A 15698-nucleotide genomic window follows, 5' to 3' on the forward strand; every position below is an offset into this window, starting at 1 on the left:
ACAAAGCCTTTGTATCGCCACCTTGTCATCTTTTGGAATATTTGAGCGTTCTTTTTTTCTAGTCACATTGCCAGCATTTCATCTAATTTCCTTTCATGTCTTCAGAAACGAGATTTGAGCGACGCTGATATTACATTTGTTCAAGCGTTCGGTTTGGATTCAAATGTATTCTTTATGTGGGTTTTTTTCGGGGGGGGCGGGGGGGCAATTTGAGCATGGCGCACAAGAAGAAATGAAATGAAGGCATTTGGTTGAAATGAAATGATATTTGTTTCCCATTCATTTGGCAGCCTTGCACTGTCTGTCTTCAAACTGTGTGTCGAATTGCGGGCCCGCAAAGTGGTTTGTAATCAGGTTTTGGGTCTGAGCAATGCTCTAGTTCCCTCTCACCATCTGTTCGAAGTGGGCTCTGGCACGTGGCCAGGGGTGCAGGCTTCAACCTGGCACAGGCTGAAGGAGAACTCAGTGCTGAAAATCTGGATAACACTTTAACGAAGGGTTAACTGCTTATTACAATGTCCTTTACAATGCCTTATAATAGTACTACACTGACCATAAGAGTCCATAATATACTCATAAGCAGTTATAAAAACTCTGTTATAGATACTTAACTTCCACACTGGTAGCCAGGCCCCTATCCACTGTCCACACACACAAACACTCACAGACAATAGCCCCTATCACTTGCTCATAGCACTTTTTTTGACATACGCACGGCATGCGGAGAGACACACACACGCACGCGCACGCACGCGCACACACACACACACACACACACACACACACACACACACACACACACACACACACACACACACGCGCGCACACACACACGCACACAGGCACACACAGCCTACAGAGAGTCACCACACTCTCTTTTGAGTTAAGAGATAACAATATTTGATTGAACTTGCTCTAAATCTATTTGCTCTGTGGGCCACTGGCAGGACTTGAAATGCACAAGTTTACCCATTAATTGATAACAATTAATGTCAGTAATGACATTCCCATTAGCTTCAGGGAGGCTGTCTCCCTTTGGAAAACTTTTGCCCCAGTGTGAATGATGAGCCCTTCTTTTTCCAGTAATAGCTCACCTATATTATATACATTGTTCAATATTGTTACCAAAGACTCGATGTTGTCACTGAAAAAAATCTAAGAAAGGAAGCCTGTTTATTGCATTTATTTGTATTGGCAGTAAGGGAGATACTTGTATTTTCTCTAAGGAGGCTTACTGTCACTATCCTGAGCTCCCTGTGCCGTGTGTTATGATCAAAGAGAAAGCAAGGATTATGCTGGTGTGTATTGTACATACAAAAAACCGTACTGTCAGAGAGAAAACATGTATTCAGAATATGTGAAGATAGGCTTCGACAAAATGTAAGTTTCACGGTGTAAAGTTCATAGTTGAAGCCCGTAGTTGCGATACATTGCTGGCAATTTCCCTCCATGGCAGCAGAGAGAATAATTCTCTCTGGAATCCAGCTGCCATCCAATGCAGGACCAATTAACAGATTCAGTCTGCGTGGCAAAGATGCCATCCCTAGCAACATTTAGATAATGATCAAAGAAATAACATGGGGGCGGCTTAGGAAACAGGTTCATGTGATTTTATAAGACATAATATATCCCCAAAAGGAGGATTCGGAAAAGTGGACTACCTGAATGCATAAAGGATGTGTTAAAGTGCGTGTGTGCAAACCGATAAAAATGTCATTCTATGAAAAAAATCGAATTTGTCTTCCTTATTTACAATCATTCCTGTTGTATTACTCTTTTCGCAGGGCCTGACAAGGTTCTCAAGGTCGCCCAGGCTTCCACACGTGAGTGCCGTCCATGCAACTTCAATAATATTGCCTCCATGTAGTCTAACTGACCATTCTTTTCCTCATTCCACTCGTCAAAGTTCCCCATTCCACATAAACCTGCCTGTCACATGCCATTTCAAATGCACCCTTACTAGTTCATCCCACGACAGTTGAAGTCGGAAGTTTACATACACTTAGGTTGGAGTCATTAAAACTTGTTTTTCAACCACTCCACAAATTTCTTGTTAACAAACTATAGTTTTGGCAAGTCGGTTAGGACATCTACTTTGTGCATGACACAAGTCATTTTTCCAACAATTGTTTAGAGAAAGATTATTTCACTTGTAATTCACTGTATCACAATTCCAGTGGGTCAGAAGTTTACATACACTAAGTTGACTGTGCCTTTAAACAGCTTGGAAAATTCCAGAAAATTATGTCATGGCTTTAGAAGCTTCTGATAGGCTAATTGACATCATTTGAGTCAAATGGCGGTGTACCTGTGGATGTATTTCAAGGCCTAACTCAGTGCCTCTTTGCTTGACATCATGGGAAAATCAAAAGAAATCAGCCAAAACCTCTGGTTCATCCTTGGGAGCAGTTTCCAAACGCCTGAAGGTATCATATTCATCTGTACAAACAATAGTGCGCAATATAAACACCATGGGACCATGCAGCCGTCATACCGCTCAGGAAGATGAACCTACTTTGGTGCGAAAAGTGCAATTCAATCCCAGAACAACAGCAAAGGACCTTCTGAAGATGCTGGGGGAAACCGGTACAAAATTATCTATATCCACAGTAAAATTAGTCCTATATCGACATAACCTGAAAGGCCGCTCAGCAAGGAAGAAGCCAGTGCTTCAAAACCGCCATAAAAAAGCCAGACTACAGTTTGCAACTGCACATGGGGACAAAGATCGTACTTTTTGGAGAAATGTCCTCTGGTCTGATGAAACAAAAATAGAACTGTTTGGCCATAATCACCATCGTTATGTTTGGAGGAAAAAGGGGAAGCATGCAAGCCGAAGAACACCATCCCAACCATGAAACACGGGGGTGGCAGCATCATGTTGTGGGGGTGCTTTGCTGCAGGAGGGATTGGTGCGCTTCACAAAACAGATGGCATCATGAGATAGGAAAATTATGTGGATATATTGAAGGTATCAGTCAGGAAGTTAAAGTTTGGTTGCAAATGGGTCTTCCAAATGGACAATGACCCCCAAGCATACTTCCAAAGTTGTGGCAAAATGTCTTAAGTACAACAAAGTCAAGGTATTGGAGTGGCCATCACAAAACACTGACCTCAATCCTATAGAAAATTTGTGGGCAGAAATGAAAAAGCGTGTGCCAGCAAGGAGGCCTACAAACCTGACTCAGTTACACCAGCTCTGCCAGGAGGAATGGGCCAAAATTCACCCAACTTATTGTGGGAAGCTTGTGGAAGGCTACCCAAGTTAAACCATTTAAAGGCAATGCTGCCAAATACTAATTGAGTGTATGTAAACTTCTGACCCACTGGGAATGTGATGAAAGAAATAAAAGCTGAAAGAAATAATTCTCTCTACTATTATTCTGACATTTCACATTCTTAAAATAAAGTGGTGATCCTAACTGACCTAAACAGGGAATTATTACTAGGATTAAATGTAAGGAATTGTGAAACACTGAGTTTAAAATGTATTTGGCTAAGGAGTATGTAAACTTCCGACTTCAACTGGATCTGTATAACATGGGTTTCTGTCATGACTTGATGATTGTAATAGAATTGCATTCGTGGGCAAAATTGTAATGCACGTTTTCTGAAGTGTGTTTGGATTTGTAAAAAAAAAATCCGGGTCATGTTGCTATAACTTCTCTGTAGGGGTTAGCGCCAGCCCGTCGCCAGGGTCAGGTTCATTAGGCACCAAATGGAAGAAAGCAGACTGGAACTGAGAGGGACTACTTGGACACATTTTTTGTTTCACGTTTTGAAATGTTTCCCATTATGCCCTAATGAATAAGACCCAGGACTTCCCCTGAAGGTTGGAACTCATTTGGAGCAGAGAAAACGGTTCACTCCCTGGAGTCAGATCGCTAACTGGGTCAATATCTCTGTTAATAATAAGCCTTATGGGCTTATGAATGTAGGTATGGCTAATGTTTTTTTGACACCTCGCTTGCCCAATTGAATTCTCCTTCAGTGTCACATGTTTTTGTTTTATCATATAAAAATTCAGCAACAGCATCAACCTTGCAATTTCTCCTATCCACCCGTAGCTTGATAAAACTACATATGAATTCAATATAAAGAACTTGAATCATATCATATAATCCCCAGCTTCCAATTGGTTTATTCAATTCCACTCATCCCTATGTAAATGAGAACATGTTCTCAGCATGTTCATTAGGTGTGAAACGAAAGAAAATGGACTAAAACAGCGAAGGGACTTTCTAGACTTATCCAATAAGCAACAGTCTTATTTCCCCCCCTTTGCAAAATATATATATATTTTTTTAATCAATTTTGTATTCTAATGAACCCTGCTCAAATAAGGGTGAAATAAATATGAGAAATTTATACATTTTATTTTTTTCCCCTGCCGCCCAGAACCGCCGAGGTTCCACAGAGCACATGCTCCCGTCCATCATTGAGACAAAAGGAGGTCTCCATGACGACTCAGATGAGTACTACCACCTATCACCAGCGTCCCGCACCCGCCGCGCAAACCTCCTCTTGCCCAGCCTGAGCAGCCCCGTGCGCCGCACCTCCCTGGGCAACCTGCTGGGTGACGAGCTAAGGCAGTTCAATGCCCTGCGGCGCTGCCGTTCGCCCAACCTGAGCCGGGGAGGCCTACCCCGGGGCCACAGCCTGTCTTCCCCACAGCCGCTGCCGAAAAAGGAGCACAGTGTCCCAGTGGCAGCCCCTGCTAGTCCCCCTACCTCAGGGGAGTTGGGGGCAGGGAGTCAGGGCCGCAAGCCCTCCAAGCTGCTGATTCCCACTGTCAGCTATTTTGTACCGCCGGACCTCAGTCCAAGGTAAACCACACACACAGAGGCCCAAGTTTTGTTGGACTTTCACTTTATCGCTGTCTGAATATCCAAACTTGTGCACTAGGTAATATTAAGTGATGTACAGCATTGGCAAAGTGTATTAAGTAGTGTGCTAGTGTGGATACTGTGATATAGTCATTTTGTTTTGTAAAGAGTCATTCGCCAAGGCTAAACTGGACAAATTGCAGTAAAACATTTAAACTTCAACCACATTTCCATAGTGCAATTGTAACTAAATAGCAATGTATACACTGTGTAATGATATGGGATTTCATTTACAAGCTTCTCCAATAGCATTTAAAGCCCATTTAATATCTCACCAGATCTCAAACCACTTTAGTAAAGCAATAAGATTATCTAATTTCATCCATATTCATAATGTATCGGACGGTGTCTAGTGAGCCCCACATGAAGGCAATACTGTAATGTGGCCCATAAGGCTCCGATGTCCTCCGGCCCAGAGAGTTTCAGCTCTACTCAGGTTAATCCTGCATGGGCAGCTGCCAGTGGGGCTCCCATTGCGGCTCCTTGGGTTGTGTGGCGACGGATGATAATTTGATAATTGAAAGGGGCTCTACTGTTACTGTTGCCCCCCCCCCCCCCCCCTGCCAGGGTTGTCGACGGCATCGAGGACAATGGTCGCACGTTCCTCTTCAACATGGAGCACAGTGGGCCCAAGGCCAGCACCACGGGACGTCCCAGTGAAGGTAACGCTAAACCCGTCTTAAACCCTGCGTTGACCGCACCCTGACCGCACCCGCTGCGGGAGTCTCACCGGGGAGCCAGATGGCTTGAAGGTGAACGTGGGGTTCAAACTGGGGCAGACATCATGCTGTCCCATATGCAGAATATAAGTTAGAGAAATGAAATGACATCTCAGGTGTCTTCAGAGGTGAGACAAGGCAGTAAAGGACATATTGGGCAATGTAATTCAATCAAAACTAGTTTGGGCTTGTTACGGTTGACATTACAATAGGTAAAATATATTCCCTATTTTCCCCTAATGCTGAACAAGGGTGAGTAGCCAAAAGCATGTGTTCTTTACGAACACACTAAGTAGCGTCACGTTAATAACATGTTTATTGACAACGGGGCGACAGAAGGGCATATCGAGGGGAGGATTCATGATATGCAAGCATGACCGATATAGTTCTCACTTGTAATTAACCGATGTGTATAAGCGACGATATAGGCGCCCTTATTATTTTCGGTTCCACCAGGTCTTGTTTGTGACTACGTCACGCATTTTCATATCTGAGCGAGGGGCCCATCCTGCGGACAGGCTCATCCCCTCAAACCCCAGAGGCAAGAGTCAGTCCTCTGACATGGGAGTCCAAATACCAAAGTATTTTCCCACTTTGTTTTACTTTATTATCGTTCTTGATTTTTCGTTTTTTTTTAGGTTCATGATAAGCAGACAGATATGGTTCACAGTTTTTTAAAATTTATATCGATGCATCATGGGGAATTTAAGGTCATAAGTCTCAATGTAAACGGACTGGGGAGTGCCATCAAGAGAAGTAAGGTAATAGCAAAGATGAAACGGGAGAGAGTTGACATACTATTCTGGCAGGAAACTCACTTATCCACACCTGAACACGAGAAACTCAAGAAAATGGGATATAGGAACACTTTTTTTTCTTCTTACAAAATGGGTAGAAGGGGAGTTGCAATCTTGATCCCAAATTCAGTTAATTTTGAGTTTATGTCAGAAATAAAAGACAAGGAGGGTAGATTTATACTGGATAACAAGGAAGTTACATTATTTAATGTATACGCACCCCCAGGGAGTGACATGGTCTTCTACAGGAAGGTGTTTGATTTAATTACCACAGAAACCACTGGCACTTTTATCTGTGGAGGGGACTTTAACACAATTCTAAACTCAAAATTGGACAGCACAAACCAAAACAGGAAAATGAGCCTAGTTGCCAAAAGGATCAATAGGATACTGCAGGATCTAGGACTGCTCGATGCATGGCGTGACACCCACAAGTCCGATAAGGAATATACTTTTTACTCAGCCCGCCACACTGAATACTCCAGGTTAGACTACTTTTTTATGTACAGTGCAGATACACAGGCTTAAGGATTGTTGGATCGGGCAGACAGACTTATCAGATCATAATGGAGTTGACCTAACTCTACACCTTGATAGCAAACCAAGAAATACTATATGGAGACTCAATACAAGCATGCTGAATGATCCAGCATTCAAGGAATCAATGAAGACAGAGTTGAACATCTATCTGGAGAATAATGATAACGGGGAAGTATCTCCTGCTATATTGTGGGATGCAGCTAAGGTGGTTATTAGAGGGAAGATCATAGCCACATCATCTCTCAAGAAAAAGAGTAAAGCACAGAAACTGCTGAAATTACAGGAAACCCCAAGAAACTTAGAACGATCTCATAGTCAATACAAAGAACCTCTTATATTACGAGAGATTCAAAAGGTAAAACAGGAAATTGACCAGATTTATAGAGAAGAAGTAGAGAAAAAGCTTAGGTTCCTGAAAACAACAATATTATGAAGCAGGCGCAAAGGCAACCAAATTACTAGCATGGAAACTCAGGAAACAACAAGCATAGAATACCATTTTCAAAATAAAAGACCCTGTCACGCCCTGACCGTAGAGAGCGTTTTATGCCTCTATTTTGGTTTGGTCAGGGTGTGATTTGGGTGGGCAGTCTATGTTCTATGATTTTCTATTTCTATGTGTTTGGCCGGGTGTGGTTCTCAATCAGAGGCAGCTGTCTATCGTTGTCTCTGATTGAAAACCATATTTAGGTACCCTTTTCCCCACCTGTTTTGTGGGAAGTTGTCTTTGTTCAGGGCACATAGCCCAAAGCCTCACGGTTTGGTTTTTGTTCTTCGTTTTGTCAACGTCATTTTTTAATAAAGAGAAAATGTACGCTTACCATGCTGCACCTTGGTCCAGTCCTTCAGCCAGCCGTGACAGAACTTCCCACCACTAACGGACCAAGCAGCATGGTAAAGTGGACTCCTGGACATGGGAGGACGTTCTGGACGGCAAGGGAGTCTACACATGGGAGGAGATCCTGGCATGAAGGGATCGCCTTCCATGGGAACAGGTGGAGGCAGCTAGGAGAGCAGAGGCAGCCGGAGAAAGGAACCAGCAGTATGTGGGAACACGGCTGGCAAGGAAGCCTGAGAGGCAGCCCCAAAAATATTTTTTGGGGAGAGCACACAGAGTGTGGCAGAGTCAGGAAGCAGACCTGAGCCAACTCCCAGTGCTTACCGTGGAGAGCATGGGACTGGTCAGGCCCCGTGCTATGGGGTGACGCTCACGGTGTCGAGGCGGAGCATTCACAGGCCGGTGTGCTCGGTGCCAGCATCCCGCATTTGTCGGGTGGAAGCTGGCATCCAGCCAGAACGGGTGGGACCAGCTCTGCGCTCGAGACCACCAGTACGCCTTCACGGCCCAGTGTATCCGGTGCCTCGGCCAAGGAAGAGGTCTCCTGGATGTCTCCCCAGCCCGGTGAGTCCTGTGCCTGCTCCCAGAGCCAGGTCTCCTGTGTGTCTTCCCAGCCCGGTGAGTCCTGTGCCTGCCTCCTGTCCGGAGCTGCCAGAGTCTCCCTCCTGTCCGGAGCTGCCAGAGTCTCCCTCCTGTCCGGAGCTGCCAGAGTCTCCCTCCTGTCGGGAGCTGCCAGAGTCTCCCTCCTGCCCGGGGCCCGCCACAAGGGTCCCCAGTCCGGGGTCGGTGGCAAGGGTCCCCGCTCTAGAGGCGCCACCTAAGTGGGCCGAGCCAGAGGTGGAGCGGGGTCTACGTCCCTCGCCAGAGCCGCCATCGCGGAGAAATGCCCACCCAGACCCTCCCCTATAGGTTCAGGTTTTGCAGCCGGAGTCCGGGGGGGGTACTGTCAGGCCCTGACCGTAGAGAGCGTTTTATGTCTCTATTTTGGTTTGATTTGGGTGGGCAGTCTATGTTCTATGATTTTCTATTTCTGTGTTTGGCCGGGTGTGGTTCTCAGAGGCAGCTGTCTATCGTTGTCTCTGATTGAGAACCATACTTAGGTACCCTTTTCCCCCACCTGTTTTGTGGGAAGTTAACTTTGTCTTTGTTCAGGGCACATAGCCCAAAGCTTCACGGTTTGGTTTTTGTTCTTCGTTTTGTCAGCGTTATTTTTTAATAAAGTGAAAATGTACGCTTACCATGCTGCACCTTGGTCCAGTCCTACAGCCAGCCGTGACAGCCCCCAAAACAAAAAAGATCACATGCAAATTAGATGAAATACAGAATGCATTTGAATCATATTACACAAATCTGTACAAGCAATCAGAGAAGGCAGATGCACCGACAACAGAGCACTTTTTGAACTCACTTGATCTCCCCTCAATTGGGACAGAGCAAAATGATAGACTAACTTTAGAAATATCCACTGAAGAAATTAAAAAAGCAATATCTCAACAAAAAGTCAACAAGTCTCCAGGCACTGATGGCTTCCCTTCAGAATGGTTCAAGACCTTCAGAGAACAATTAGCACCTCTACTTAAGGCCTGTTTTAACTGGACTCTGAGGGAGGGGGGTCTCCCACCGTCATGGAGAGAGGCCATCATATCAGTAATCCCAAAAGAGGGTAAAGATAAGAAAGAATGCAGTTCATATAGACCGATCGCAATTCTTAACACAGATTATAAACTATATGCATCAATAGCCAAAAGAATGGAGAACATAATCCCAGAATTGATTGACGGAGATCAAACTGGTTTCATACAAAATAGGCAGACACAGGACAATATAAGGAGAACACTGCATGTCATGGACCCCATTACTCAGAATAAGACAAGTGCAATATTAATCAGCCTAGATGCAGAAAAAGCATTTGACTTAGTGGGATGGGATTACCTATTCCAAGTTATGGAAAGATTTGGTTTCAACAAAGAAGTGATACAGTGCATCAAAACACTGTATTCATGTCCGACCGCTAGAATAAAGATAAATGGACATTTGACACGAACGATAAAATTAGAGCGAGGGGCAAGACAAAGCTGTAATCTTTCACCCACGCTCTTCTCCTTGTACCTCGAACCATTAGCACAGGCAATAAGACAGGACCCAACCTTAGAGGGAATAACAATAAGAGGCAGTGAACATAATATATGCATGTATGCTGATGACGTTCTGTTATTCCTTAAAGACCCAGGCTCAAGTGTACCTAGATTGATGGATGTTTTACAAGCATTTGGAACATATTCAGGGTATGTGCTTAACGTACACAAGACCCAAGCCCTAGTATATAATTATACCCCACAGGAAGAGCTGAAGAGAAGGTATAACTTCCACTGGACCTCTTCATCCATTAAATATCAGGGAGAAAATTTACCAAAAGATACACCCAAACTTTATTGCATGAATTATGATCACATTAACAAGAAAATACATGGTGACCTAGACAGGTGGAATTCACTTCCCTTAGATCTTAGTAGTAGAATTTAAACAATCAAAATGAACATCCTGCCGAGGTTACTGTACTTGTTCCAATCACTGCCCATAGAAATCCCACCTAAACAGTTTAGGGAACGGGATAAACGGATATCAAGGTTTATCTGGAACAGTAAGAGACCAAGAACTAGATATGCAACATTACAGTTACCAAAACACTGTGGGGGTATGGCCTTACCAAACCTAAAAGATTATTATGTGTCAGCCCAATTGAGACCTCTGGTGTGTTGGTGCAATTCAGAATGCGAATCCAAATGGAAAGACATTGAGACTACTTTAACAGAGATACCCATACAGTCAGTTTTGGGAAACAAGGACATGGTAAAAGAAATATACAATAGACAAAATCATTGGATTAATTTCTCTCTGAAGACATGGTTTAGGGTAGTTAAGCAAAATAATTTAGACAGAGAGATCAAACTGCTGAGTTGGCCCGCATACGACCCCAGCTTCATCCCTGCAACTCAGGACAGCAGGTTTAAACAATGGACGCAGAAAGGCATCACATCATTCAGTACAATTATAAGGAATGGGAACCTAGATATCTTCCAGGACCTAAGTAAAAAACAAGTGTTTTTCCAAGTGTTACCTGAACTAAAAATTACTAGTTGGCCCAAACCTAGCTCCAACTTGAGAAAATGTAAGCGAAAATGTGCTATTAACATACAATGTTTTCAACTTACATACAGTGCCTTACATATTATTGTGTTACAAAGTAGGATTGAAATGGATTTGTCATTTTTTTGTCAAAAAAATACACGAAATACTCTGTCAAAGTGAAAAATGTATATATTGTTTTTATAAATCAAAAATCCATAACTAAAATATAGTTGCATGAGTGTAATGGATTCAGGCCCTTTGTTTAGGCAAGCCTAAATTAGTTTGGGCTTAACAAATCACATAATAACTTACATGGACTACAACTGAAGATCTCGTACAACGCTGTGTACTTCTCCCTTCACAGAACAGCGCAAACTGACTCGAACCAAAATAGAAAGAGGAGTGGGCGGCCCCGGTGCACAACTGAGCAAGAGGACAAGTACATTAGAGTGTCTAGTTTGAGAAACAGACGCCTCACAAGTCCTCAACTGGCAGCTTCATTAAATAGTAGTTTCTTGGCATGGAATAGCCTTCATTTCTCAGAACAAGAATAGACTGACGTGTTTCAGAAGACAGTTCTTTGTGCCTGGCCATTTTGAGCCTGTAATCGAACCCACAAAGACTGATGCTCAACTAGTCTAAAGAAGGCCCGTTTTATTGCTTCTTTAATCAGAACAACAGTTTTCAACTGTGCTAACATAATTGCAAAAGGGTTTAGGTTTTCTTTTTCCTTTTAAAATGATAAACTTGGATTAGCTAACTCGACATTGGAACACTGGAGTGATGGTTGCTGATAATACGATAATAAGTCTATGTAGATATTCCATTAAAAATCAGCTGTTTCCTGCTACAATAGTCATTTACAACATTTTTTTTTTTATTTTATTTTTTTTTATTTTACCTTTATTTAACCAGGCAAGTCAGTTAAGAACAAATTCTTATTTTCAATGACGGCCTGGGAACAGTGGGTTAACTGCCTGTTCAGGGGCAGAACGACAGATTTGTACCTTGCCAGCTCGGGGGTTTGAACTCACAACCTTCCGGTTACTAGCCCAACGCTCTAACCACTAGGCTACCCTGCCGCCCCACATTAACAGTGTCTTCACTGTATTTCTGATCAATATGATGTTAATGACAAAAAATGTGCTTTCCTTTGAAAAACAAGGACATTTCTAAGTGACCCTAACATTTTGAACGGTAGTAAACTCATCAAAAAAAGCAATGTCCCTTTTTCAGGACCCTTTCAAAGATAATTCATAAAAATCCAAATAACTTCACAGATCTTCATTGTAAACGGTTTAAACACTGTTTCCCATGCTTGTTCAATTAACCATAAAAAAAATGTATGAACATGCACCTGTGGAACGGTCGTTAAGACACTAACAGCTTACAGATGGTAGGCAATTAAGGTCACAGTTATGAAAACTTAGGACACTAAAGAGGCCATTCTACTGACTGAAAAACACCAAAAGAAAGATGTCCAGGGTCCCTGCTCATCTGCGTGAACGTGCCTTAGGCATGCTCCAAGTAGGCATGAGGACTGCAGATGTGGCCAGGGCAATAAATTGCAATGTCCATACTGTGAGACACCAGCACTACAAGGATACAGGACGGACATCTGATCGTCCTTACAGTGGCAGACCACGTGTAACAACACCTGCACAGGATCGGTACATCCGAACATCACACCTGCGGGACAGGTACAGAATGACAACAACAACTGCCCGAGTTACACCAGGAACGCACAATCCCTCCATCAGTGCTCAGACTGTCCATCAGTGCTCAGACTGCCTGTTGTAAGGCAAGTCCTCACCAGACATCACCGGCAACAACGTCTCCTATGGGCACAAAACCACCATCGCTGGACCAGACAAGACTGGCAAAAAGTGCTCTTCACTGACGAGTCGCGTTTTTGTCTCACCAGGGGTGATGGTCGGATTCACGTTTATCGCCGAAAGAATGAGCGTTACACCGAGGCCTGTACTCTGGAGCGGGATTGATTTGGAGGTTGAGGGTCCGTCATGGTCTGGGGCGGTGTGTCACACAGCATCATCGGACTGAGCTTGTTGTCATTGCAGAGTTTATATATTAAACCACCCGGACACATCAAAGATAGTCGTCCTTCTGAACTGAGCTGTAGGAATGAAACTGCTTAGTTATGCTAGCATTGGTGGTTTTAAAACAGTTAGCGTTCAATGCCTGTGATGGTAAAAAACTAAGGATGGATCAACAACATTGTAGTCACTCCACAATAATGACCTAAATGAAAAGAAGAATACAAATATACAGAATAAAAATATCCCAAAATGTGCATTTGTATGCAACAAGGCACAATATCCTTGAGAAAAACCTCCTTCAGTCTGCTTTACACCAGAGACTGGGAGAGGATGAATACACCTTTCAGCAGGACAATAACCTAAAACACAAGGCCAAATCTACACTGGAGTTGCTTACCAAGAAGACAGTGAATGTTCCTGAGTGGCCAAGTTACAGTTTTGTCTTAAAGATCCCGAACAGTCATTCTGATTCCCATGTAAAATAGCCTTTTGAGTTACTAAAGCTAGCCATGAACTAGCTAACACCAGACACAGATGCAAGGGGAAACATATACGTATCAATGCCATAGATGAAGTGTACACTTTTATTATATTCGCTAGCACACTCCAGTATTGTAAATCAATCAATCACACACAGCCACTCAACATATCAATCACACCAAACAACAAATGAACCCTATTCCTTGTTTTATGAGCCTAAGAGATATTTGTCTTCTTCTGTTTCTTCCTCCACAGATACGAGGCAGGTGAACGCCACTTTGCTTCTGGAGTCGGAAGAGGTTAGACAGAGCATCAGTCAGCTCAACCAGAAGGTACAGTACATTACAGTAGAGTAAGCCTCAGTGCAGCCTAACTGCTGAGTGAGAAAGAGAACACTAGTCCTATATTTCTTGCTGAGACTACTCCTATGTTTCTTGCTGAGACTACTACTACTTTCTTTCTGAGACTACTCCTATGTTTCTTGCTGAGACTACTCCTATGTTTCTTGTTGAGACCACTACTGCTTTCTGGCTGAGACTACTCCTATGTTTCTTGTTGAGACCACTACTGCTTTCTGGCTGAGACTACTCCTATGTTTCTTGTTGAGATCACTACTGCTTTCTGGCTGAGACTACTCCTATGTTTCTTGTTGAGACTACTCCTATGTTTCTTGTTGAGACTACTACTACTTTCTTGTTGAGACTACTCCTATGTTTCTTGTTGAGTCTACTCCTATGTTTCTTGTTGAGACTACTCCTATGTTTCTTGCTGAGACTACTTCTATGTTTCTTGCTGAGACTACTCCTATGTTTCTTGTTGAGACCACTACTGCTTTCTGGCTGAGACTACTCCTATGTTTCTTGTTGAGACTACTCATATGTTTCTTGTTGAGACTACTACTACTTTCTTGTTGAGACTACTCCTATGTTTCTTGTTGAGACTACTCCTATGTTTCTTGTTGAGACTACTCCTATGTTTCTTGTTGAGACTACTACTTTCTTGTTGAGACTACTACTGCTTTCTGGCTGAGACTACTCCTATGTTTCTTGTTGAGACTACTACTACGTTTCTTGCTGAGACTGTTACTACTTTCTTGCTGAGACTACTCCTATGTTTCTTGTTGAGACTACTCCTACATTCTTGCTGAGACTACTACTACTTTCTTGCTGAGACTACTCCTATGTTTCTTGCTGAGACTACTACTACTTTCTGGCTGAGACTACTCCTATGTTTCTTGTTGAGACTACTACTGTTTTCTGGCTGAAACTACTCCTATGTTTCCTGCTGAGACTACTCCTATGTCTTGCTGAGCAGACACTTCTGTCTAAAGTCACTTTCATAGATTTTCTATATTCTGTACAAGGCAGTGAAGGCCTGATGTTCATTCAACAAGTTCAATTGCTGAAGGGCACGGCAGGATTTGAACACCTAATTGTAGTACTTTTTAATTTAAATATGTCCATTTGCCTAGCTTCTTTACCAGACTTCGTAATAGTTTGACATATGCATCCTCTTATGTATGTCCTTATATGGACCCTTACAAGTGTGCAACAACTCTACACATTCTCTTTGTTTCATCATTCACTTGCACTGCAGCTGGCCCCTTTAACATGAAGCCCCTCTTAGACAGAAACCTGGAATGGGTATACCGACGCAATATGTATAATAAGAGCATGAATATGCATGTGTACAATAAATGTTGAATAAAATACTAACAACAATTGGTGATGCAAAACTGCAATTAGTGAAAATGTCTATAGCATTAGGAATTAGCATATTTGCACATTCAACGCCACATCTTGGATTACATGTGAACCACTTGGTGATACTACAAAGAACGACAGAAAGTACAAATCGTAGCTTGAACGGGTAACCTTCTTGTGATTTAACAAACGTGTTACCTAGGCTCATAAATTCTCTCTGAAGAAAATGTATTAACCCTTAATAAATGCATATCGGCATCCACCACAATCTCTGGATTTCGATTCTATTCCAACTCTATTGTATTTTTATTCTATTCCTATTCTATTCTATCCAAATTCTATTCAACTCAAATTGACTTTATTCTATTACATTCTATGCAATTTCCACCTTTACGTAGCACAATGTGTTCTTCCATCCCTAATGTGGATGCAAATGTGTGGCAGGTGGTGCTGGAGTATACAGATGGTTCTAGGTAGGCCTTGTCTGAAGTGGGTATTAATTAATCAGCAGGGTGCTTCTGCATTGCAGGGAAAAACCTGCAAGCGCTG

General features: G+C 42.8%; 2 protein-coding genes across 3 annotated transcripts in view; one reads left to right on the forward strand and one right to left on the reverse strand.

Moving 5' to 3' along the window:
* Positions 1-15698, forward strand: part of kcnh4b (potassium voltage-gated channel subfamily H member 4b) — a 69020-nt gene that overhangs the window by 48675 nt on the left and 4647 nt on the right. Inside the window, exons 12-15 of the mRNA XM_021565316.3 lie at positions 1785-1823; positions 4399-4826; positions 5454-5548; positions 13702-13778. Coding sequence (XP_021420991.3) covers positions 1785-1823; positions 4399-4826; positions 5454-5548; positions 13702-13778 — 639 coding nt within the window. The remainder of the gene's footprint in view (positions 1-1784; positions 1824-4398; positions 4827-5453; positions 5549-13701; positions 13779-15698) is intronic.
* The window catches only part of LOC110491687 (TERF1-interacting nuclear factor 2), a 55964-nt gene that overhangs the window by 13403 nt on the left and 26863 nt on the right, over positions 1-15698 (reverse strand). Inside the window, exon 7 of one of the 2 annotated variants that reach the window (XM_036946582.2) lies at positions 9019-9040. The exons of the other annotated variant lie outside the window; for it this stretch is intronic. Within the exon in view, the coding sequence (XP_036802477.2) occupies positions 9019-9040 (22 nt within the window). The remainder of the gene's footprint in view (positions 1-9018; positions 9041-15698) is intronic. 2 annotated transcript variants of the gene reach the window in all.

Source organism: Oncorhynchus mykiss, chromosome 16 (genome assembly GCF_057628025.1).
Source record: "Oncorhynchus mykiss isolate SJ-2025 chromosome 16, ASM5762802v1, whole genome shotgun sequence".
NCBI lineage: Eukaryota > Metazoa > Chordata > Actinopteri > Salmoniformes > Salmonidae > Oncorhynchus > Oncorhynchus mykiss.